General features: G+C 42.9%; 1 protein-coding gene across 14 annotated transcripts in view; it reads right to left on the reverse strand.

Annotated features, from left to right (window-relative positions):
* The window catches only part of utrn (utrophin), an 85,152-nt gene that overhangs the window by 23,446 nt on the left and 38,009 nt on the right, over positions 1–23,697 (reverse strand). For 13 of the 14 annotated variants that reach the window (XM_061270586.1, XM_061270596.1, XM_061270585.1 and 10 more), the window contains 2 exons: positions 7,362–7,534; positions 6,692–6,848 (listed from right to left, as the gene is read on the reverse strand). In XM_061270586.1, the coding sequence (XP_061126570.1) occupies positions 6,692–6,848; positions 7,362–7,534 (330 nt within the window). Of the gene's footprint in view, positions 1–6,691; positions 6,849–7,361; positions 7,535–9,551; positions 11,085–23,697 lie in introns of those variants that run through there. The other variant, XM_061270595.1, reaches the window with a different exon arrangement.

Genomic DNA, 23,697 nt, shown 5'->3' on the forward strand with positions numbered 1-23,697 from the left:
CTAATTATCAACCTTTTTCCGCTCAACAAACGTAATTATGACTTTTGGTGACGCTCAGGCCTGAAAGCAGCAGGTCAAGATGTTTTTTTCAAATGACCAATGAAAAGGCAACTGCTAGCCAGAGATAAGATGGAGTCTAAAAACGGACAGCATAAAGCGGCGCTTTCAATGAGCCTGATAATGCCGACAGCCTTTTAGCGGCTAATTGAATGCGTGATGATGAATAATTGCCGTTATGGAAGATTTGAACAGAACAGAACAGAAACACTCGGAAAGTTTTCTCCTTGTGTTAAACTCTTACATGTTTAATTAGCCCAACTTTTTTCTGATATTCGTCATTCTTGGACCATTATTCGGCTTGCTCGGATTCTGACTTCTTCTTTTAATGACTGCCACATCCGTTGCTCACCCTAAGTGGCTTAGCGCTTTTATCTCACGGGATCCCAGATAACTATAATTTGATATTTTTTTTAGGGGGCCTAACATCCAGAAGAAATAGAAACAACAATACTGAGTGTCTTCACGCCGACTTCACTCTATTAAGAAAACAACGATATAAAATAGTCAATTTTGATAGCGAAGCACGTAAAGAAAGACATAAAAGGGAGGGAAGATTTTGTTTTTCTCCTCGGCGCTGTGATTTGATTCAAGCAGCACTTGAAAAGGCGGCCTCTGCAAAACAACAAGCGTTTGTTCTGATTGTCGTCGTTGTCGTTATTAACGATGCTTGTCAGTGATGTACAACTGCGCCGCATCACAGTGGCAGCTCAATGAAAGGCCCCAAAGTCTGGATTTTTGCCAGAAGTGTGAGAGGACACAACTTTTGTTTCTTGGAAAATAATTTACATTAAACTTTTGTAACCCATGCTTTTAGCAGTGTGTGACATCACAGCTAATTGTGGCTAGCGTTCGTAGCTAACACAGCATATTTTAAGATTATAATTAGAAACCTTCAAGCTCTGCCATTATTTTAGATAATAATATATTGACTATAATATTATGTGGGCCAATATTAATGTATAAAGGTGTAATATTAATGAAAATTTTTGGGGCACAAGCCACCAATATTTCTGCAGGGTTTCTCATAATATGCTCTTGAATGTGACTGATGATTCTCTCACGATGTTAAGGTTAAGCAAGTACAAGAGCCAAGAACTTTATAGTTCTCTTCTAGAAACTGGCCTGATCTATACGCCTTAAAAAAACATCTTTGTAAATGTTTGGCTAAATCGTCACATGGGAGAACGGTAAAGATATGACAGCTGATTTGGTGCGCGCAAGCCGTGACGCGCGTCGGCGAGGCGTATAACAATGTCAAGACTAGCGCGAGCTAACCGAGGGTAGCGGCCAGCGGAGTAAATAGTCTCCGCAGGCTGCCTCGTCCATCCGAATGCAATTAAACGTCAACAATATCCGGGCGCTTGTCATATATAAATACAACGGCCGACAGACATCAATGAAGACAAACTTACAAACGGGTCAATATTGATTACTTAAGACGCGAGGAATGATGGCGTCGCGGGACGAGGGGTAGAAGCGAACAATGATTCGGAGGATAAACTGGCGCGGTTGATTATTTAACTGCGACAAAACAAGTTTTATACGCCCGCCGGCTGCTGATTGCCTGCAATAAAAGTGTCGATTAATAACCAAGGACGCACAAAACATTATTTATTTTGGTGGGGCACTGCCGCAAAGCGCAATTCGTCTTAACGGGAAGTGCCTGACGACCGGCCTGATGATGAATAATAACACCGGCGATTATCGCGCGGTGATTTACAAGCCCGCCATGTTCTTGCGGCTTCAGCAAACCGCTAAGCAGTGATGAAAACGACAGAATGGAGCGTTCAGACAATTTTTGCCAATCATGTTTTTGTTTTGTTTTTTAGTTAAGCTATTACCGTATTGGCCCAAATATAAGACGACCCTAATTATAAGACGACCTCTTTTTCAAGACTCAAATTTGAGAAAATACTTTTTGAAAAACAAATTTAATTTTTATACAGAAAATAATTACAGTACATCTGAAACAAATGATTATAACAATATATTCGAGAGAAAAAGCAGGTTATTTTGCCTCATTCAATCTATCACATCTTAATATCTTAACATTTAAATATGTAAACTAAAGTGCAATCACATTTGTAAATGAATGGCATCTGGTTTTTTCCATTTTCTGTTATTTTCTTCTCTTTTCTTTCTTACCGGTATTTTTTATTTTTCTTCTTTGTGCTACCGCTATTTTTATTTTTATTCGTCGTGACAGGGTTTCGCCTTGGCTTGGGGAGTTAAGTTCAGCATTCGTTTTAAAGATATCTGGCGCCATCTAGCGTTGTGAATACGTATAATGTCTAGACCCCGAATGTAAGACGACCCCTGCTTTTTCAGTCTTATTTCAATGCAAGAAACACCGTCTTATTTCCGGGCCAATACGGTAGAACACTATTTAGTACCGTATTTTTCGGATTATAAATCGCTCCGGAATATACGTCGCATTAGCCATAAAATGCACAATAACGTGAAAAAAAACATCGGAGTCGGTCGGAGTATATGTCGCAATGTGGGGGAAATTCGACAAAATCCAACACCAAGAACAGACATTAACGAGCAACAACAGGCTAAACGATAGGTATGCTAACGTAACAAACACAAACGAAGAGCTGAGAACGGGCCTGACGTAACATTCAAATATTCAAATAACTATTACATAAATAACACGTTTATAAACCCATCTGTGTCACTCCAAATCATTAAATCCATCGATCGTCCTTTATGTCAACAATGCCGGCCGGGTGCGCGCCGCTGACGGCGTTTGCACTTCAAAATATTCCACTGGCCAATATAACGATATATAAATTATATATCAAATAACTATTGATATAGTTATATAGGTGGCCGGGCCTTCGCCCATGGGGCCCGGCGGGGCCCAGCCCGAAAAGGAAACGTGGGTCCCCCTTCCCATGGGCTCACCACCTGTGGGAGGGGCCAAAGGGGTCGGGTGCAGTGTAAGCTGGGCGGCGGCCAAAGGCAGGGACCTTGGCGGTCTGATCCCCGGCTGCAGAAGCTGGCTCTTGGGACATGGAATGTCACCTCTCTGGCTGGAAAGGAGCCCGAGCTGGTGTGCGAGGCAGAAAAGTTCCGACTAGACATAGTCGGACTTGCCTCCACGCACAGTTTGGGTTCCGGTACAAGCCCTCTTGAGAGGGGCTGGACTCTCTTCCACTCTGGAGTTGCCCACGGTGAGAGGCGTCGAGCAGGTGTGGGTATGCTTATTGCCTCCCGGCTGGGCGCCTGGACATTGGGGTTCACCCCGGTGAACGAGAGGGTACCCTCCCTCCGCCTTCGGGTGGGGGAGCGGGTCCTGACTGTTGTTTGTGTCTATGCACCAAACGGCAGCTCAGAGTACCCACCCTTCTGGGGACTCCATTGTTCTACTGGGTGACTTCAAAGTCAAAGTCAAAGTCTGCTTTATTGTCAACATCTTCACATGCCGAGACACACAAAGACATCGAAATTACGTTTTCCCTATCCCAAGACATATTACACGATAGACACACAAGTAAACAACGCAATATAAAAAACAAGAAGGCACAAACAATAAATACCGTTTTTTGCCGTGTATAGTGCGCAAAATTTAACTAATTTATTGTCCTAAAATCTGGGGTGCGCATTATACATGGGTACAAAAAAAAATTTTTAAATTTCTTTTTTTTTAATTTATTTTATTTATTTATTTTTTTTTTTTTTAAAGTCCCAATGATCGTCACACACGCAGGGAGGCAATGGGTCCCATTTTTATAGTCTTTGGTATGGTCTTAACTAGGCTGGATGTAATTTTTTTTGGTGGCGTTGATTTCTCCGACTGCCCGTAAACGCACCACCGCGCTCCGTGCGCGCACGGGACAGCAAACGAGCAGGTGATCAAGCAAGCGTCTGATACGAGAGCATTGCGGTCGCACGGAGCGTGTTTGAAGTGAACAGCAGAGAAGAAAGGAACAAGGCAAAGTGTTGTGAAATAAAATGCACAGAACGGATGCGCAAGACACGTCAGCTATATAAAGAGCGAGAGTTGTTTTCTTCCTATTAGTTTCAATTCACAGTTTAATTAGCAGTTTCAATCAGCAAATAACAAAATGCGTATTACAGGTAATATTTTATTTCACAACACTTTGCCTTGTTCCTTTGGTCTCTGCTGTTCATCCTAAAACACAAAGGCGCTCTTTAAGCAATGCGACAGTGATTTTAGAAAGTACATCAGGACTTTAAAAATATCTTCTAAATTTCAGCGACGGCTCTGTCACAATAATCGACCAGCGCGGTGCAGTTGGGCGGTCGGCGGCGCGCTACGGTTGAGCGTTCTCTCTCACGCTCTCTCTCTCTCGCTCTCGCACACACGCGCACACACGCACACGCGCACACACGCAAACCGGATATCATACGGAGGCCGCCATTACAGATGCGCAGAACGGATGCGCAAGACACGTCAGCTATATAAAGAGCGAGAGTTCAGTTCTCTACCTAAATCCGTATTACAGGTAGTATTTTATTTCACAACACTTTCTTCTCTGCTGTTCACTTCAAACACGCTCCATGCGACCGCAATGCTCTCGTATCAGACGCTTGCTTGATCACCTGCTCGTTTGCTGTCCCGTGCGCGCACGGAGCGCGGTGGTGCGTTTACGGGCAGTCGGAGAAATCAACGCCAACAAAAAAAATTACATCCAGCCTAGTTAAGACCATACCAAAGACTATAAAAATGGGACCCATTGCCTCCCTGCGTGTGTGACGATCATTGGGACTTAAAAAAAAATAAAATAAAATAAATTATTTTAAAAATTCATAAAAATTGGGTGCGTATTATACATGGGTACAGGCTTTTTTCCAGCATCAGCATGCCATTTTTAGGGTGCGTATTATACATGGGGGCGCACTATACGGATGACAGGTACCGGATGGCCAAGCGGAACGCGGCTTCGGCGGTTGCTGAGGCAAAAACCCGGGCGTGGGAGGAGTTTGGCGAGGCCATGGAGAATGACTTCGGCACGGCTTCGAGGAAATTCTGGTCCACCATCCGGCGCCTCAGGAGGGGGAAGCAGTGCAAGGTCAACACTGTTTAGATCCTGCTTGTTGAGAGGAGCCAGATGAGGTGGCTCGGGCATCTCATCAGGATGCCTCCTGGACCACTCCCTGGGGAGGTGTTTCGGGCATGTCCCACCGGTAGGAGACCCCGGGGACGACCCAGGACGCGCTGGAGAAACTATGTCTCTCAGCTGGCCTGGGAACGCCTTGGGATCTCCCGGGAAGAGCTGCCTGAAGTGGCTGGGGAGAGGGAAGTCTGGGAGTCCCTCCTGAAGCTGCTGCCCCCGCGACCTGACCCCGGATAAGCGGAAGAAGATGGATGGATGGACGGATGGATGGATGGATAATATCAAATCATCTGTGTCACTCCAAATCCTTAAATACATCGATCGTCCTTTAAGTCAACAATGCCGGCCGGGTGCTCGCCGCTGACAGCGCTTGCACTTCAAAATATTCCACAGGCCCATATAACGAGATATAAATCATATATCAAATAACTATTATATAAGGAATAATATTATCAAACCATCTGTGTCACTCCAAATTATATCCATCGATGAAATTCCTCGTCCTCTGTCAACAACGTCGCGCGTGCGCCGCTGACGTCAGCCTCGTTGTTATTCCACAGATCTAGTATATAACTATATTGTAGCGTTAACAAAGTACCAGGAAATACGTGGGTTTGGTAAACGGCTCTTTATTTAACAAAACAAGAGTTCAACGAGCCAACAACTACTGAACTGGAACTGTAAGTTGCTACATGAAATAAAATATATCAAATAACTATAACATAAATAGTTCACCGCCACACGGCCCCAAGCACCGGCATCGACTTCCAGGCCTGTGGCGGCATGGACTTCCATCCCCGGAGCCACGGAGGTGGAAGAGAGCTCCATAGAATAGGACCGGGCGTGCGTAAAAGCCATGTCCGAGCCCCATCTACCGACCCCGGACAGCCACCCGGCAGAGCGCCAGCCCCTGACTACCATCCACGGAGGTGAAAGAGAGCTCCGTCGAGTACGACCGGACGTGCGTAAAAGCCATGTCCGAGCCCCATTCACCGTCCCCGGACAGCCACCCGGCCGAGCACTGGCCCCCGACTTCCATCCACGGAGGTAAGAGAGCTCCGTAGAGTAGGACAGGGCGTGCGTAAAAGCCATAACAGTTTTTCGAACCTTCTGTGTCACTCCAAATCATTAAATCCTTCAAACTCTTCGTCCTCCGTGTCACAAACAAAGCCGCTAATGATGCCGGTAGTACGTGGGGCCCTTCGTCATCTTCGTCATCCCGTGATTGAATCTTTGTCCTTTATCTAAACAACCGCCGCTCCGCTGACGTCACTTGAAGTTCAAATGACAGTAATGACTTGCTATATCGCGATTCGTTCATTGCGGTTTCACTTTTTTTTTTTTTTTAATTTTGAAGATTTGTGAAAAGATTCACATATAAGTCGCTCCTCAGTATAAGTCGCCCCCCCCACCCAAACTATGAAAAATAACGCGACTTATAGTCTGAAAAACACGGTAGTATTTAGTCATGTGTGTTATCGTTTAAATAATGCCAATCTTTTTCCCCCCCTTTTGTGACATTACCAAAATATCTGCTAACATACCGTGCAGTGGTTGTGCTGCTGCAGCAGGGTGGGCACGTCTCCACCGACAGGCATCTGCTTGGCCAGCTCCTCGTCTTGCGTGCAGATCCACCTCCACAGCTCCTCCAGGAGGCCCAACAGACGGGACCAGCGCTCGGCACTGGCTTCCAGGTGGGCACTGCGTCCGTTTGGAAATATTAGTAGCGAGTTTGCATGTTATACAAAAAATAATGTGTGACTGTCTTTGGTTTGATGCGTCTGTTTTACGGTCTCTTCAGAATGTTCCTGGTCATCTGGCTCTTGTCAACTTTAATTTTACCTACGCTTTCTTCACAGCCCCTCATACTGTGCTGACTGGGGTCTATCAGTGCCATCGGAAGTTTATGCGCCTCTCAGCTCTCTCCGGAGGTATATATACAGTATATATCTATATTTCACTCCCGAGCGCAACGCCAGACATGCCGAATCACGTGTGCAGTATCTGACGAACAACGCCCACACACCGCATAAATATTTCACTGGCACGCGAGTCACGCTCGATAAAGAAAGAGCCATCTGTGTTGTCTTTTATGGACTGGGCTCTGTCTTTGGGGTCATATATTGTGAAAAACACGCTAAGTGTTGGGCTTGACATTTCCGGAATAGCATCAAGGAAACCCGGATAATGAGGCCGAAGCTCGTTTGGACTAACCGAATGTTGGCCGATTTGGCCTTGAGGTCGCTCCAGCGTTGGTTCATGTCATCCAGCCTGTGTTGAAGGAACACGGCCTCCTCGGAGCTTCCCAGAGCTTTGACCATTTTAGACTTGTTGCCGTCCACACTCTTGTAGATGTCATTGTGGGCGTCGATTTCCGCCTGGATGTCCTGCACAGACAGAGAGAGTCACTTGAATGGAATTGAGAAGCAAAACGACCAACAAAATTATGAATTCACGTTGCACAGGAGCGAGGTAATATTTTATTTTAGGAGAATGCCCTGGAGACTTTCTTTGACTGTGAAGCGCTTAACTTCTCTCCTTTGACACGGAATGTCGACCTGGGTGCAACTCCCTGAGCGATGTCTGCCTTTGCTCTTATCACTGCTGCAGAAAATATCACACTGTGTCGAGAACATTTTCACAACTTGTGCAACTATAGCACAACAGTAGACCCTCATTTATCATCAGGGATAAGTTACAGAACCACCGGCGAGAGGGGAAACTGTTTACTAGTGACTCCCGATTCAAAGTTTTATTGCAATAAATTCAGTCTTGCCTAATTCCTGAAAGAAAAATCACTTAATTTGCAATATCGTGGGGGCGCAAATGAAGAATTGCTTAACAGTAGGGGTGTAACGATTCATCGATACACATCGATTAATCGATATAATGCTCTACGATTTATTGGCATCGATGCTAAACATAAACATCGATTTATATCGCCGTGTTTGACCTCGGACATTAGACGCGACTTTATTTTGAAATCCAGTTCATTGTTGCTTGCTTCCTCTTTCCGGGAGCAGTGCGCGCCGCGGCGTTGTGTTGTGAGCAGAGCAGGCACGTGAAAGGGGAGTCGACAACTAGTACGCGGCTCCTGGGCTGGTGCTATGGCTAGTGTCCAAAAAGACGAGGAAATTTGCTCCCCTTTAGGCTTCAAGTCATTCGTTTGGAAGCACTTTGGATTCCAAAGAAAAGCTGGCTCAACGGACAAGACACGTGCAGTTTGTAAATCCTGCCATGCGGTGATCAAATATTCAGGGAGCACAAATCACGCCGCACATTTAAAGAAAAAACACGACATCAAAGTTGAGTTTTAAAATAAGCACTTTGTATACTACAATACTCTTGTAATCTCCTAAATAAAGAGTTTGCAGTACCTTGTTGATTTTGCGTATGAATTGTTATAAATCAGGATATTGTTCTATATTTTTTATTAAAAAAAAAAAAAAAAAATCGATCGTAGAGCACTATATCGCGATATATCGTGAATGAATCGCAGCAGGCTTTAAGATATCGACAAATATCGTATCGTAGTTCTTTGTATCGATATTATATCGTATTGTCGAACATCAAAACACAGATAAATAAAGATAACAGAAGCCATGGTGTTAAAAGCAGCTAAAGAGCATGTTTATGACACACGCTAAATATTTGGCACGTCCACTCAATGACAGTGCGTCAACAAGATTCATGCGCTGCCGCTGAGCCAGCTGGACGTAACTCAAGTCATTAACCGAGTGCTTCCCTCTTTTTTGAACTTAGGCACTTTGACAACTAATAAACACTTACTGTAAGCACACACGTACACTCTGGGAGAGAAAACAGACACTGTGTGGCCATTGGTTGAACCTACATTCATTGACAAAAGCTCCTTTTAGAATTCAAGTTAGCGAGTGAAAGACAGTCTGTGTTCAGACTACAAACTAAATATTAGTCGGTAACTCAGCGTGCAACAAAAGGTTGTCTGTCTGCTGGTATGTCACGTTCTAGTCGTGGTTGATGGATGCTAATTAATTAGATTTGGTCGTTTGGGGGTGCCCCGCAGCAACAATATTAATTATGGTAAAATACCAGTGACGTGCAATGCATAGTTGGAATAACAAACAAACAAACAAACAAACAAACAAATAAATACAAAGTAACTTTCTACTTTTGTGTGTATGTGGTTAAAAAGCCGGTACAAAAATTGTCATCTTTGGACTTTAATTATATGCCACCGATGCGGTAAGTGGCGTCTAAGTACAAGTAATTTCATGCAAAGGTCTCTCGGCACGCATGCGCTCTTCATTATTTAACGGCTGCAATTACGATTGGAAGTGTACCCACGGTGAGGAAGCAAAGTAAAAAAAAAATTTGTGATCGCACTGCCTTGAGGGCAAAGAAATCGTCTCGATAAATAAATACCTGTTCAAACTTTCCGAGTAGTTCGTGCAAACTGAAGTTTAAGCCAATCATATTGCGGCATGTGATTTGGCTCCTCCCACTCCCGCCAAGGTCCTCTACATCCTCCTACGGGTCGGGTCAAAGGTCAGCGGGAATGTCCTCCAGGCATGGTTCCTGGGGTGGATCTGGAATTGCGATTAATGGGACGTTCTCCGACTGAGGATCCAACAAATCTTGGATTGGAAGTCTGCAAATTGAAGATAAGACGCCGGGTGTCTTGAGGGATGTCGAAACGTCGCCTGCTTGCCTCCACTTTTTTTTGGGGGGGGCATGAAGCCTTCCGGGGACGTCCGGCCTTGTTCTGGATTACTCCAACTCCAAAGGCACATGGAAGTTATCAGGTGCCAAAAGTCAACTGAGCCTCCTAATCACAAGTGGCACTTGGTCAAGTAATTCTTTCTTCTGGTCTCGGAGTCTAAGGCCACATGTTCATCTGACAGCCCGGCGCCCGAGATGACTCCTCGCTCATGGCTGCCGCAATTTTCACCGAAAGCTGGATGTTTGCTCCTCGAGGGTTTCTTGGGGGGTCTCGCCGCGCCGCTGGCTGCCTGAGCGGCTCTCCGGCCCACTACGAGCCCCCTCTCTCGTTTTCACAGCTGTTCATTATTGTAATTCCCCCTTCCCCACCTCTTCATACCTCTCTCTCTCTCTCTCTCTCTTTCCCACCCTGCCTGTCCCCTAAACTAACTTGGACATGCCACACACACACTTCCTGAGGCCGAACCCTGCCGCCCGCCCGTGCTTTCGAGACTTATACACGAAGTTTTTTGAGGAGACCAAATAAACGACTGAGAGATGAAGTGATGAATAGGCTACTAGGCCAAATGTCCAAAGGGACCAAAAGAAGGAAATGAAGGGCGTACCCACACTTGGACATTTTAACCGTGACTGACTTTTTTTGGATTGTGAATTATTTAGTTTCTGTTGGGCTCAACACGATGGGGATTAGCTATTAGTTACCTTGGCCTTGACGACTCGGCTGACTCAAACTCTTAAATCGTCGGGGCTCTCGTCAAGCATACATTAACGATGCCCTCGCGACAACGTTACGTTGGCATTGGGAACAGAGGAAGTGGAAACATGCGGCGCACATCAAAGCCGAGCAGACAGATGGCTGTCAGGCCGAAGGAGCTGAAGTGAGAATGCGAGAAAGACAAATACAAGGTTGAATATTCATAAGAAGACTTTGAAGTGCGCTTAGTTCATTAAAAAGATCTACATACTCCGGGCCCTTCAAACAGCATTTTTGATTCATGCAGACAACTTGACTGTTGGATGAAACCAAAATGTATTGGATAATATGGTGATGTTTTTTTTGGTGTACATGATTTATGTGGCACAGTAGTATGTTGTATAATACTGACGGTTTCTAGGATTGGATGAAGGAATCTTTTTTTTCAGAAATACCGTTTTTTTCCGTGTATAGTGCGCAAAATTTAACGAATTTATTGTCCTAAAATCTGGGGTGCGCATTATACATGGGTACAAAAAAAATTTAAATTTTTTTTTTTAATTTTTTTTTTTCTTTTTTTTTTTTTTTAGAAAACAAAACCAACAACAGGACTGACCGACAAAGTCGTGGAACAAAAAGACAGGGTGACATTACCAAAGACAGGAACAGAAAACAAACAGACATCATGACAGTAACCCATGCAATGATCCGACGGTGAGCGAGGGGCAGACAGGACTTAAATACAAAACACGTTACATCGATTGAGGTGACACAGGAAGAGAGGGGCGACGCGAACAGAAACTATGGCAACCTAGACACATAGCAAAACTGGGGACGAGACGTGACAAATGTCCCTCGACATGAAACTTGAAATCACCAAGTTTTGGTTTCCAAGGGTGTTTTTATTCCTCTTCAACGTCTCTCCCACACAGAGCCGCCTTTTTCACGTCCGCACGCCTCTTTCCCGTGCGCGCACGGAGCGCGGTGGTGCGTTTATGGGCAGTCTGAGAAATCAACGCCAACAAAAAAAATTACATCCAGCCTAGTTAAGACCATACCAAAGACTATAAAAATGGGACCCATTGCCTCCCTGCGTGTGTGACGATCATTGGGACTTAAAAAAAAAAAAAATATATATATATAAAAAAAAATTCATAAAAATTGGGTGCGTATTATACATGGGTACAGGCTTTTTTCCAGCATCAGCATGCCATTTTTAGGGTGCGTATTATACATGGGGGCGCACTATACACGGAAAAAAACGGTAGGAGTGACAAAACGAGCAGTTTGCCATGCGAAGAGGGAGCACAAGTGATGGCGCCCACACAAAGTTAAACAAGCATGTAACAGGATCACCAAGGAGGCGCTGGCACACAAACACACCCGGAGCCGGCTTCCACTAAACGGGCGACCTCACGTGAAGCAAAAAGCTTCCGACCTCACATGATCCCGTTTTTTAAGACAGAAAGCTTGTGCTATGCTACAGGTTATCTCGGCTGCAAGTAAATGAAGGGAACAGTAAAAGGAGATGGTAAAAAGCGTAAATTTACTGTTGACGTGACACAGCTCCTGTTATAAAATACACGTCGCTGTCTTCCAATGGGAATCCAATAACGGAAGCACAGGTCGTGGCCGTCAGATGGCACTCGAGATGTTACAATTCATGGTGAGAACGACTCGGAAGAAGCACCGAGATTGATCCGATGTGCTGCTGTTGGCGATGATAATCAGCTATCGATTGGTGTGTGGCTGCGCTAACACGACACTCGAGAGATAAAGATCGAATTTGAAAAAGAAAACACGATCCTTAGTCTGTCAAGTAACATAATGATGCCAGTTCATATTTAGAGAGAATCAGCTGTTCTTTGCAGAGGATAAATATTTATTTGTCCTGAAATATTCGTTGCTTAAACATTTATAACAGCGCTGCGTAGACGCTAATCGTTAGCCTAAGGCGGTTCCCATTATTTGTAAGCATTAGCATGAAGCTAGCAGACTTAAACAAAGCTATATTTTAGAAGCCATAACGTTTAATCTTCTTTCTCTCACATTGTATCATAACCAAAGAGATGGGAAAAAAAAGTTAATGCGAGGCAAATGAGACTGATTGGCTTGGGCCATCGTGTTGGCATGATGTTTCAAGATTCACGAGTGTCTTTAATGCAGTGCTTCTCAAATAGTGGGGCGCGCCCCCCTTGGGGGGCGCGGTGCTATTCCTGGGGGGGCGCGTGTGACCCTGGGGAACAGGCTTTTTTTTTGGCAGTACTAGAATAAAGTGTAATTGCGCGTTTACTACAGCAGGGGGCAGTGGCGCTCTCATTGTTACTTCTGTCACGTTTGCGACAGTGCAACATTTTACGACTTACAAGACAAGTTAGGATAGTCGGGGTGGGGAGGGGGGGCGCGAATAGTTTTCTTCTTGCTAGGGGGGGGCGTAACAGAAAATAATTGAGAAGCACTGCTTTAATGTGACTTTTAAAGAAAGAGGCTTTTAGATGAGCGGAGATGACAGATGAAAAAGGCTGATCCAATTTTGTTGCCGTGCTACAGCCACAAAAGCGAGGACAAGGGATTCACAATTTGTATTGAAAAATTCGTTCAAAGAACAAGACAAACACGCCGCTTAGCACTATCTTTCCAATATTTTTGTTATTTGTGATGTTTAGGGCGGGGGAGTGATGGAAGTCAGATAAAACGCTTGCTTTAGTGGCAGGTAGCGTGTGAAAAGGTCCCAATTCTAAAAAAGCCAGCCTCCACCAAAGCAAAACATTCCATCAGGCTCTTTTGATAACAAGCCCGCCTTGAAATCATATTCCAATCCTCACATCCATAAACATCATTTTATGCCACCGCCCCCACACAAGCGCATCCTTCTCACATTCCTTCATAAATATTCATTACGCCAAGCGATTCCCATTTTAATTCAAACTCCCTTTCCTAAAGTCTTGAAAAGAAGAGGTACTATCAGGACTTATAAGGAGACTAGTGATAAAAAATGAGAGAGAGAAAGAGAGAGAAAGAGAGAGAAAGAGAGAGAAAGAGAGAGAAAGAGAGAGAAAGAGGGAGAAAGAGAGAGAGAGAGAAAGAGAGAGAGAAAGAGAGAGAGAGAAAGAGAGAGAGAGAGAAAGAGAGAGAGAAAGAGAGAGAAAGAGAGAGAAAGAGAGAGAAAGAGAGAGAAAGAGAGAGCAGAACGAGAGCGAGAGAGAGCCTTGCCGGGAATGCGCAACTGACATGAAGGAGATCTGGAGCTTAAATTTAGCTCGGTGAAGATACAAATCAATCGATAATGTGCTTGGTGGTGAATGAACATCACGCAGATCAATGAGAAAAAAAATTGCTGCATGAAGCAAACAGAAGAAGCGGCCGCGATGCTGAAGTAAAAAAAAAGTTCAGAAGAAGATGTGTCGCGCTAGCAACGCTTCCTGCGTCGACGCCACGACCCCTCCCTTCCCCGAGGGACTTGCCTGTAATTTTGTTGGAGAAATGATAAGGAAACTTCCTTTGAGCTCAACAAGTCGCTTTTTTTCCCCCCAATATAACGATTTATCATCTTCCCATTTACCGTAATTTTCCACGTATAATACGCCCCTATGTATAATACGCACCCTAAAAATGGCATGTCGATGCTGGAAAAAAGCCTGTACCCATGTATAATACGCACCCAAATTTTGACTCCTACTTAAGTCCGTAAACGTAAAATTTTTTCAGAAAAAAGATCATCTTTGGGAACAACCGGATGTTATTCTGCCGGTCAGTATCACTGCGCATGCGCTAGCAAACTCAATAGCGAAGAAATATGAGACTCTCAACGGGATCACCAATATTTGAGTGATGTTCCAGTTATTTATTACCTTTCTGTGTTCACAATTGTCATGGTGATCTTTCTGGTGATTTCTTAACTAGGCTGGATGTATTTTTTTTGTTGGCGTTGATTTCTCCGACTGCCCGGAAAGGCACCACCGCGATCAGTTAGGTTAAAATGAAAAGAGAGAAAAGTGACGTGCGGACATGGTGAAAAAGGCAGCTCTGTATGGGAGAGGAGTTGAAGAGGAATAAAAACACCCTTGGAAACCAAAACTTGCCCCTCGTCGTGACTCGGAGCCGCAACAAATGTTTCGGATTTGTGTAGGGTACATTGTGACAGCAAACTAAGTGTGTTGGGCAGGATGGCTGAATGCGATGCGCGATTGACAACAAACATAGGTAGAGAACTGAACTCTCGCTCTTTATATAGCTGACGTGTCTTGCGCATCCGTTCTGCGCATCTGTAATGGCGGCCTCCGTATGATATCCGGTTTGCGATGGAGATTAAAAAACAAACAATATTTGACAATGATACACCATCAAGGATTGCACCATCGTATCAAACGATGTGTCGTCAATTATGAATTTTACTGACTGTGTTGGGCAGGATGGCTGAATGCGATGCGCGATTGACAACAAACAAGAAGAAAGGTGATTTCAAGTTTTATTTCGAGGGAGATTTTCTTCAAAAATTGTTGTACCCATGCATAATGCGCCCCCAGATTTTATAAATTACAATAACAATAAATCTGAAAATAGGATCCTACTACATTGTCAAATAAATTCACTTAGATTCCATCCTATGAACAAGATGACAAGTTGGGTTCTCTCCCCGTTAGTCGTTTATTTTTGTCAACGTCCATAACTCTGTGACCCGTGTTCCCAGCATCAAAATGCAAATTGCCATATCACGCAAAAGAAGAGACACCCCCCCCTTTATTGCTAATGATGCAACAAGCCGCGATGGAAGAAAAAAAAAAAAGTGACGGAACCGTAAAGCTTTGTTGCTAAATAAAGCACGTCTTTGCTGTAGTAGATCAAGTCGAGGCAGGGACTACAGTAAATCTGTCACGCGCACACACGCGCGCGCACACACACACATGCGCACGCACACACGCACGCACGAGTTGCTCTTTCGCAAAACTTTTGAAACCTTCCTCCAAAATCCTAATTGTACTTCACACTCAATTTTCTTCCCATCAATACATTTCTTATCCAGAGCGAAAGCGAAATAAGGTCAAAGGAGGGCGGGCGCTTTTCGACAATCAAGCGCAATTGAACATGGGATGAGGTCGCAGAAGCGGACGACCGCATCCGGTTTCTTAGAGCAGCATTTCGCGCCGTCAACGTCAGACACGTCAAAAGCTGAGTCGTCGAGCGTAAAAATAGATGTAAACACAAAAAGAAAAAAACTAAAAAATTGTTTGAAGGAATGGGGTCAAAATACAAAAAGTCCTGCCTAGCTACAAAAACAGATATGCTCAAACCTCATTGAATTAAGTACATAAGCAAACAAGTATATTCAAAATATTAAAGCAATAAAAGAAATATTTTAAGCATTAAATTATACCTACACATCAAATCAATAAAGAAGACATAACTACACATTTTTGATAGGTGGTAATGACAAAGGTTTTTATAACTTTATGATCTGATATATATTTCTGAGCACTTTGAAATAAATGTTTTTTGATGTACTGCCTGAATAGCTTAATGACCCTTAAGGCAGCGGTCCCCAACCACCGGGCCGCGGACCGGTACCGGTCTGTGGGTTACTTGGTACCGGGCCGCACAGGCCGCACAGAAAGAAAAATATATATCTCGACGATCAATTAATTCAGCTCAAGACACTCGTCCCGGTCACATGACATGTTTCCCCAGTCGAGCCCGCAAAGCTAATATGTGGCGACAGGCTAACTAACCAGGCAATGAAGCATTCAAAACTGCTTCAACACACGGAGACCAAGCATCCTGCAATAAAAGACAAACCTTAATTACTTCGGGTGTCATTGTCTCCGATTACGTCTAGATGGGACCGGCTCGTTTCTGATAAACTCCCAAACTCAGTGCTCCCACTAATTCAACGTAATGGTGAGTTTTATTTTTGTCATTTGTACTTGTTTTTATGTCAGTCGTATCATTTTATTTCATCGTATTTATATATTTATTATAAATGTATTATTTATTTATTTATATAAATGTATTATTTATTTATATAAATGCCGGTCCGCGAAAATATTTCTGACATGTAACCGGTCCGTGGCGCAAAAAAGGTTGGGGACCACTTCCTTAAGAAACTGTTTAATGCATGCCTGATGATTTTCTAAATCACGGACACTGCCAAAGTTGTCTAAAAATGTTCAGTACTTGATTGTGTCTTATGTTTTGACTAATGCTTGACGCCAGTTTTTGATTACTACTGAATGTTCTGGACAGAGGGAAATATTTTGCCTAACAAAAAAAAGATATGGTTGGAAGCATGATTAAACTAAGAATATGATGACGTAAGCAAGTACATGGAGTATCAAAAGAACAAACAAAAACATGGTAAGTGGTGAGAACAAACTTTGCATAGTCAGGGAACATTAATCAATTGATGTTGTCACAGCCAAAAGCTCACATAAATCCATACAAAATGACAAAATTGAAAGAATGACGAATGGATGAGGTGCGACAGTGTATGTGGAAGAATGGAGCAGAATGTTTACAGGAAGGTCATTTGGAGATAAAACCAGCAGGTGCCAGAGGGAGACAGCCAAGAACCCGGCCAAAGATGATCGCCAAGGCCGAAAGACGGGATGGAAGACAACAGCCCCCACACACACCGAATCGCCCATAATCAGCACCCACCCCCACGGAACCAGCTCTCACCGAAGCAGCACCCACTCCCATAGAATCAAAATCTCCTGCGAACTTGCCACACCCCGTGACTCATATATGTATCAGATCATAAAGTTATAAAAACCTTTCTCATTACCACCTTCAAGTTCAGTACACGCATTTGTGATTATGTTCCTAAAATAAGTTGTCAATTAAAAATAGTAGCAAAAGATAAATATAATATCCTCCAAATTCCAAATCAAGCTTTTAAGAGGTCGACAGAAAGCGGGCGTCTTTCAAAATTCAACTTGACAACTTAGTGCTAAGAAATTGCGTAATGAGATAAATGCGGTTAATGACGAAGGAAAAAAATGCGAAAAAAAGACATTTGGGGTTGGTAGTTTTTCCTGACGAGTAATCATAGTTGCGCGCACTCAAAAATGTATTTTTGTGTGGTTTTAATCGGGGGTTCCTTTGATCGCCTCGCCGAGGAAAGCCATCTTGAAAAGTAGATGAAAGGCCTCTCCAATTAGAAGCCCGCTGGAAACGGAACGCATAAGCATTCAAAAATACGTGTACACACTAGTAGCCCCCCCCAAAAAAATACACCAACAGATTTCCTTGAAATTGAGGTTGGATATAATTAGAAATACATCATTTTCATTCATCTGCTCATATTAAACCTCAAATCTGATCAACGGGAGTACATTCACTGGTCCAATTTCAAAGTGCCAAGTTTCCCACCACCTCTGCTTGTTTTACAATAAATGAAGTGGTCGGTCAAAATAAGAAATAAGCTTTTTTTTCATGTCTCCCCATTATCATGATCGTCGTCGTCTTTCATATCGTTCATCAATTCCAGAGAAGCACTCGGACGTAGCGCGCTTTAGCAAGAGATGCATCAGAACGTTTTGCTGCTTTAGATCCTTTTAAGTGGCCTCTCGCATCCCTCCTGGATAAGTGGGAGATGATGGGCCAGATTCATTTCCTTGGCCGTGATTTGCATCTAGTTAGTGCTCAGGGGCATCAAAGGTGTCAGAAGTTGGGAGCCAATTAACCCGCCTTTAACCTGCCGGGCCCTTACAAAGCAAGACTAAGACGGTGGATTAAAAGCAGACAAGTGCTTGGAACCACCCGCCTCGGGTTCTGGTAGAAAAATCAGAGGCGGAGGCAACAAGACCCATTATCTTATTAGGACTAGTGTTCCATTTATTTTATTTTTGTTTTAGTATTATTATTATTTAGCATAATTTAACCTCTAGATGTGTGGGGCTAAATCTAATGCTAACATATTCGTCATTATTACTATTATTATTATTATTATCTGATGGAGTAATGATTTCATTATGATCGTTTATACATTTATGAATGCAATGGTTTAACAAAGTATATTAAAGTTGCTGTGGGAAGAGTGTTTTTGATGTGGAATAAAGGTCAGAGGGAGTTGAGGAATCGAAAGCTGTCGACCCCAAGCTGACCGAAGATATGAGGAACGGCCGAGGACGACCTTTCTGCTATTCAGTGATATGAAGTAATTAAGTGTTTTTATGATGAAATGACGTGCAAAAGAGCTTATCTGCAAATGTCTGCTTGTGTTTACGCTGCCAAAATACATGAAAAAAACCTGTCAGGGGCGGAGGCCGTTTTGCTGATCTTGTTGATTCCCCATCCTTTTAGGGGCACCGCCTATTATGTACCTAGGGACCTCTAAATGAATAAAGGTGGATAGGAGAAGCTGATTAGAATTGTGAGAACCATTAAGCTCTCCTATTCTCCTTGCAAGAAACCGGAAACATCCTCTCTTCATTATTTGTGAGTTGTTTAGAAAAATAAACCTAACATTATCATTGTTATCATTATCATCATTATTATTATCGTCATTATTATTATTATTATTAATATTATCGTCATTATTATTACCGTTTTTTTCCATGTATAATACGCCCCCATGTATAATACACACCCTAAAAATGGCATGTCGATGCTGGAAAAAAGCCTGTACCCATGTATAATACGCACCCAAATTTTGACTCTTACTTAAATCAGTAAACGTAAAATTATTTCAGAAAAAAGATCATCTTTGGGAACAACCGGATGTTATTCTGCCGGTCAGTATCACCGCGCATGCAGTAGCAAACTCGATAGCAAAGAAATATGTGAGACTCTCAACGGGATCACCAATATTTGAGTGATGTTCCAGTTATTTATCACAATTATTTATTATAATAATAATAATATATAATATATATAATTATTATTTATTTATTATTCACAATTTTCATGGTGATCTTCCTGGTGATTTCTTAACTAGGCTGGATGTATTTTTTTGTTGCCGTTGATTTCTCCGACTGCCCAGAAAGGCACCACCGCGATCAGTTACGTTAAAATGAAAAGAGAGGAATGTGACGTGCGGACATGTGAAAAAGTATGGGAGAGACTTTGAAGAGGAATAAAAACACCCTTGGAAACCAAAACTTGCCCCTCGTCGTGACTCGGAGCCGCAACAAATGTTTCGGATTTGTGTAGGGTACATTGTGACAGCAAACGAGCAGGTGATCGAGCAAGCGTCTGATACGAGAGCATGTTTCATTTCATGTTTTGAATATGTTCAAGATAAAGATATCAAAACATGTGGAGTGATCAACTATACTAAAAATAACATGTGGTCAACTATACTACTTACTTACTGAAGGTAAGTAAGTGATGTGTTAATGATCAAGTAAAAATTTGTGAAAAAAAACATACATCCTGAGTATAAGTCGCCCCCCCCACCCAAACTATGAAAAAAAAAAACGCGATTTATAGTCCGAAAATTACGGTAATTAAACTGTGAATTGAAACTAATAGGTAGAGAACTGAACTCTCCCTCTTTATATAGCTGACGTGTCTTGCGCATCCGTTCTGCGCTTCTGTAATGGCGGCCTCCTTATTACATCCGGTTTGCGATGGAGATTAAAAATCAAACAATATTTGACAATAACACACCATCAAGGATTGCACCATCGCATCAAACGATGTGTCGTCAATTATGAATTTTACTGACTAAGTGTGTTGGGCAGGATGGCTGAATGCGATGCGCGATTGACAACAAACAAGAAGAAAGGTGATTTCAAGTTTTATTTCGAGGGAGATTTTCTTCAAAAATTGTTGTACCCATGCATAATGCGCACCCCAGATTTTATAAATTAGTTAAATTTTGCGCATTATACATGGAAAAAAACGGTATTATTATTATTATTGTGTCTCTGTGGTTTACCGTTTTTTTCCCCTGTATAATGCGCAAAATTTAACTAATTTATTGTCCTAAAATCTGGGGTGCGCATTATACATGGGTACAATTTTTTTTTGAAGAAAATCATGGTACAATTGTATTATATATTGTCAAATATTGTTTGTTTTTTAATCTCCATCGCGGACTGGACGTCATACGGAGGCAGTATCACTGCGCATGCGCACTATGGATCCGATGCGAATAGTCCTCTTCTCTTCTTGACTGACAATGAATGTGATAGTTTAATACAGTGGTCACCAAACTACGGCCCGCGGGCCGAATATGGCCCACGGGACCGTTTAATCCGGCCCGCCAACCCTGAACAAATTGTATTATTAAACTTTTTTTTTGGTCATTTTGCCTGCAATGACTGCGTTTCCCCAGTAGATGGGGAAGCGCTCGCCTGCGCATTTACTACCGGAAGCCGTGTCAGAAAGCTCGGTGCACACTCACAAGTGCGTGTACGTACTCAGTAGTACGGACAAGGCGCACTCGCGCTCTATTTGTATCAGTCCCGAATTTAGAGCGTAGGCTGTGACGACAGGATTCTTGTAATTCGCGCGCTGAGCTTTCAGATGCAGTTTTGCGCTAAAGCCACCCACAAACGTTCCCCTGGAATCCTTCCATTAAAATGTGTCGGCCAAGGAAAAGCAAGGTGGACACAGTGCCGAGCGTTTAAAAGAGAGTGGCCAATTTGGCTCGACGTACGCGACGTGACGTTCAGCCACATGAACATCAACATCAACCCGTCACAGATCGAGGTAAACGGACCAACACCTCGGAGCTCGCCTAAGAATTGCCACAACAAATTTTACTCCAGACTATGACGCACTAGCAAACTTTAACAAAAAAAGACAGCGGTGTCTACAAGCCTACTGGAACCTACAAAAGGATTATAAGGAAGGAACACGAGAACTTTAAGAGACAGCTCATATGTGTCAGAGAGATTCTGCTCTGACAACTGTGCTGAACTTTTATCTAAGATTGTGCATGGCACAACAGAAAGTTAATGTTCCATGGCTTTTTTTTTCTATGAAGAACCCAGAGAGAGTTATTTTGTTATTATTTATTTCCTGTTTTTTCTGTGAAGAACTCAGAGAGGGTTATTTAGTTATTATTTATTTCATTAATAGTGTTATTATTTGTTTCCTGACTTTTTTTCTGTAAAGAACCTGGAAAGGGTTATTAAATAACCGTTATTTGGTTATGTGTGGCTTTCTGGAAAACAATAAATTTTTTAAGCTCCCCTACGATCGTCACACTTTTTCTGTTACAAACTGACACCGGCCCCCCATCAGAGAAGGGAAAAGTTATGTGGCCCTCACAGGAAAATGTTTGGGGACCCCTGGTTTAATACAATCAGCAAATAACAAAATGCGTATAACAGGTAATATTTTATTTCACAACACTTTGCCTTGTTTCTTTCGTCTCTGCTGTTCACTTCAAACATGCTCCATACGAACGCAATGCTCCCGTATCAGACGCTTGCTCGATCACCTGCTCGTTTGCTGTCACAATGTACCCTACACAAATCTGAAACATTTGTTGCGGCTCCGAGTCATGACGAGGGGCAAGTTTTGGTTTCCAAGGGTGTTTTTATTCCTCTTCAACTTCTCTCCTATACAGAGCCGCCTTTTTCACATGTCCGCACGTCACTTTCCTCTTTTCATTTTAACCGAACTGATCGCGGTGGTGCCTTTACGGGCAGTCGGAGAAATCAATGCCAACAAAATAAATACATCCAGCCTAGTTAAGACCATACCAAAGACTATAAAAATGGGACCCATTGCCTCCCTGCTTGGCACTCAGCATTAAGGGTTGGAATTGGGGGGTTAGATCACCAAATGATTCCCGAGTGCGGCGCCGCTGCTGCTCACTGCTCCCTTCTCCCCCAGGGGATGTATCAAAATCACACGGGGATGGGTCAAATGCAGAGGACAAATTTCACCACACCCAGATGCGTGTGTGACGATCATTGGGACTTAAAAAAAAATAAAATAAAAATATTTGGGTGCGTATTATACATGGGGGCGCATTATACATGGAAAAAAACGGTAAGTCTTGAACAGACAATGAACAAAAATGTGGGGCAACATGTAGATATAAAAAGAATTTCCTGTGCCATTGACATGGATCAAAGTTTAACGATCATCTTGAGGATTTGCCAGGAAAAATGGAAAGCTCCGCTCTAAGTACTTTTTTTCTTCCACGCGATGACTGATAGAAGTTCTCTCGCATTCAGACGGATTTAATTAATTTTTGGGCGCCGATCGCACAAACCGACGAGCAATTGGAGCTGAGTTGTCTCTGAAAAGCATTGCTCGGTGTACTTTTTATTAATAGCGCGTCGCCGCGGATCATATTTTTGCTCTTTAATGAAGCCTGATCGACTGAGCCGGCCCCTCTGGTGGCAACGGCGGCCTCCGTGATTCAACCCAGAATGAGGCTACGAAAATAATGAAATATAATTACCTGCTTTGAAGAATCTAGCTCATGCTGCAGGTTGGAGACGTTTACCATCCTAACTTCCGAGTGTGTATAAGTCAACCTGTCTATATTATTGACCCCTAAAGTAGGCGATGCGGCTTTTCCTATAACAATAACTAATGCTATATAATAGGGGTTTAACGATTCATCGAGACACATCGATTAATCGATATAATGCTCTACGATTTATTGGCATCGATGCTAAACGTAAACATCGATTTATATCGCCGTGTTTGACCTCTGACATTAGACGCGACTTTATTTTGAAATCCAGTTCATTGTTGCTTGCTTCCTCTTTCCGGGAGCATTGCGCGCCGTTGTTGTGTTGTGAGCAGAGCAGGCACGTGAAAGGGGAGTCGACAACTAGTACGCGGCTCCTGGGCTGGTGCTATGGCTAGTGTCCAAAAAGACGAGGAAATTTGCTCTCCTTTAGGCTTCAAGTCATTCGTTTGGAAGCACTTTGGATTCCAAAGAGAAGATGGCTCAACGGACAAGACACGTGCAGTTTGTAAATCCTGCCATGCGGTGATCAAATATTCAGGGACCACAAATCTCTATATTTATATTTCAAGAAAAAACACGACATCAAAGTTCAGTGTTAAAATAAGCACTTTGTATACTACAATACTCTTAATTTCCTAAATAAAGAGTTTGCAGTACCTTGTTGATTTTGCGTATGAATTGTTATAAATCAGGATATTGTTCTATATATTTTATTTAAAAAAAGAAAATATCGAATATCGTGATATATCGTGAATGAATCGCAGCAGGCT

Source organism: Syngnathus typhle, linkage group LG22, assembly GCF_033458585.1.
Source record: "Syngnathus typhle isolate RoL2023-S1 ecotype Sweden linkage group LG22, RoL_Styp_1.0, whole genome shotgun sequence".
Taxonomy (NCBI): domain Eukaryota; kingdom Metazoa; phylum Chordata; class Actinopteri; order Syngnathiformes; family Syngnathidae; genus Syngnathus; species Syngnathus typhle.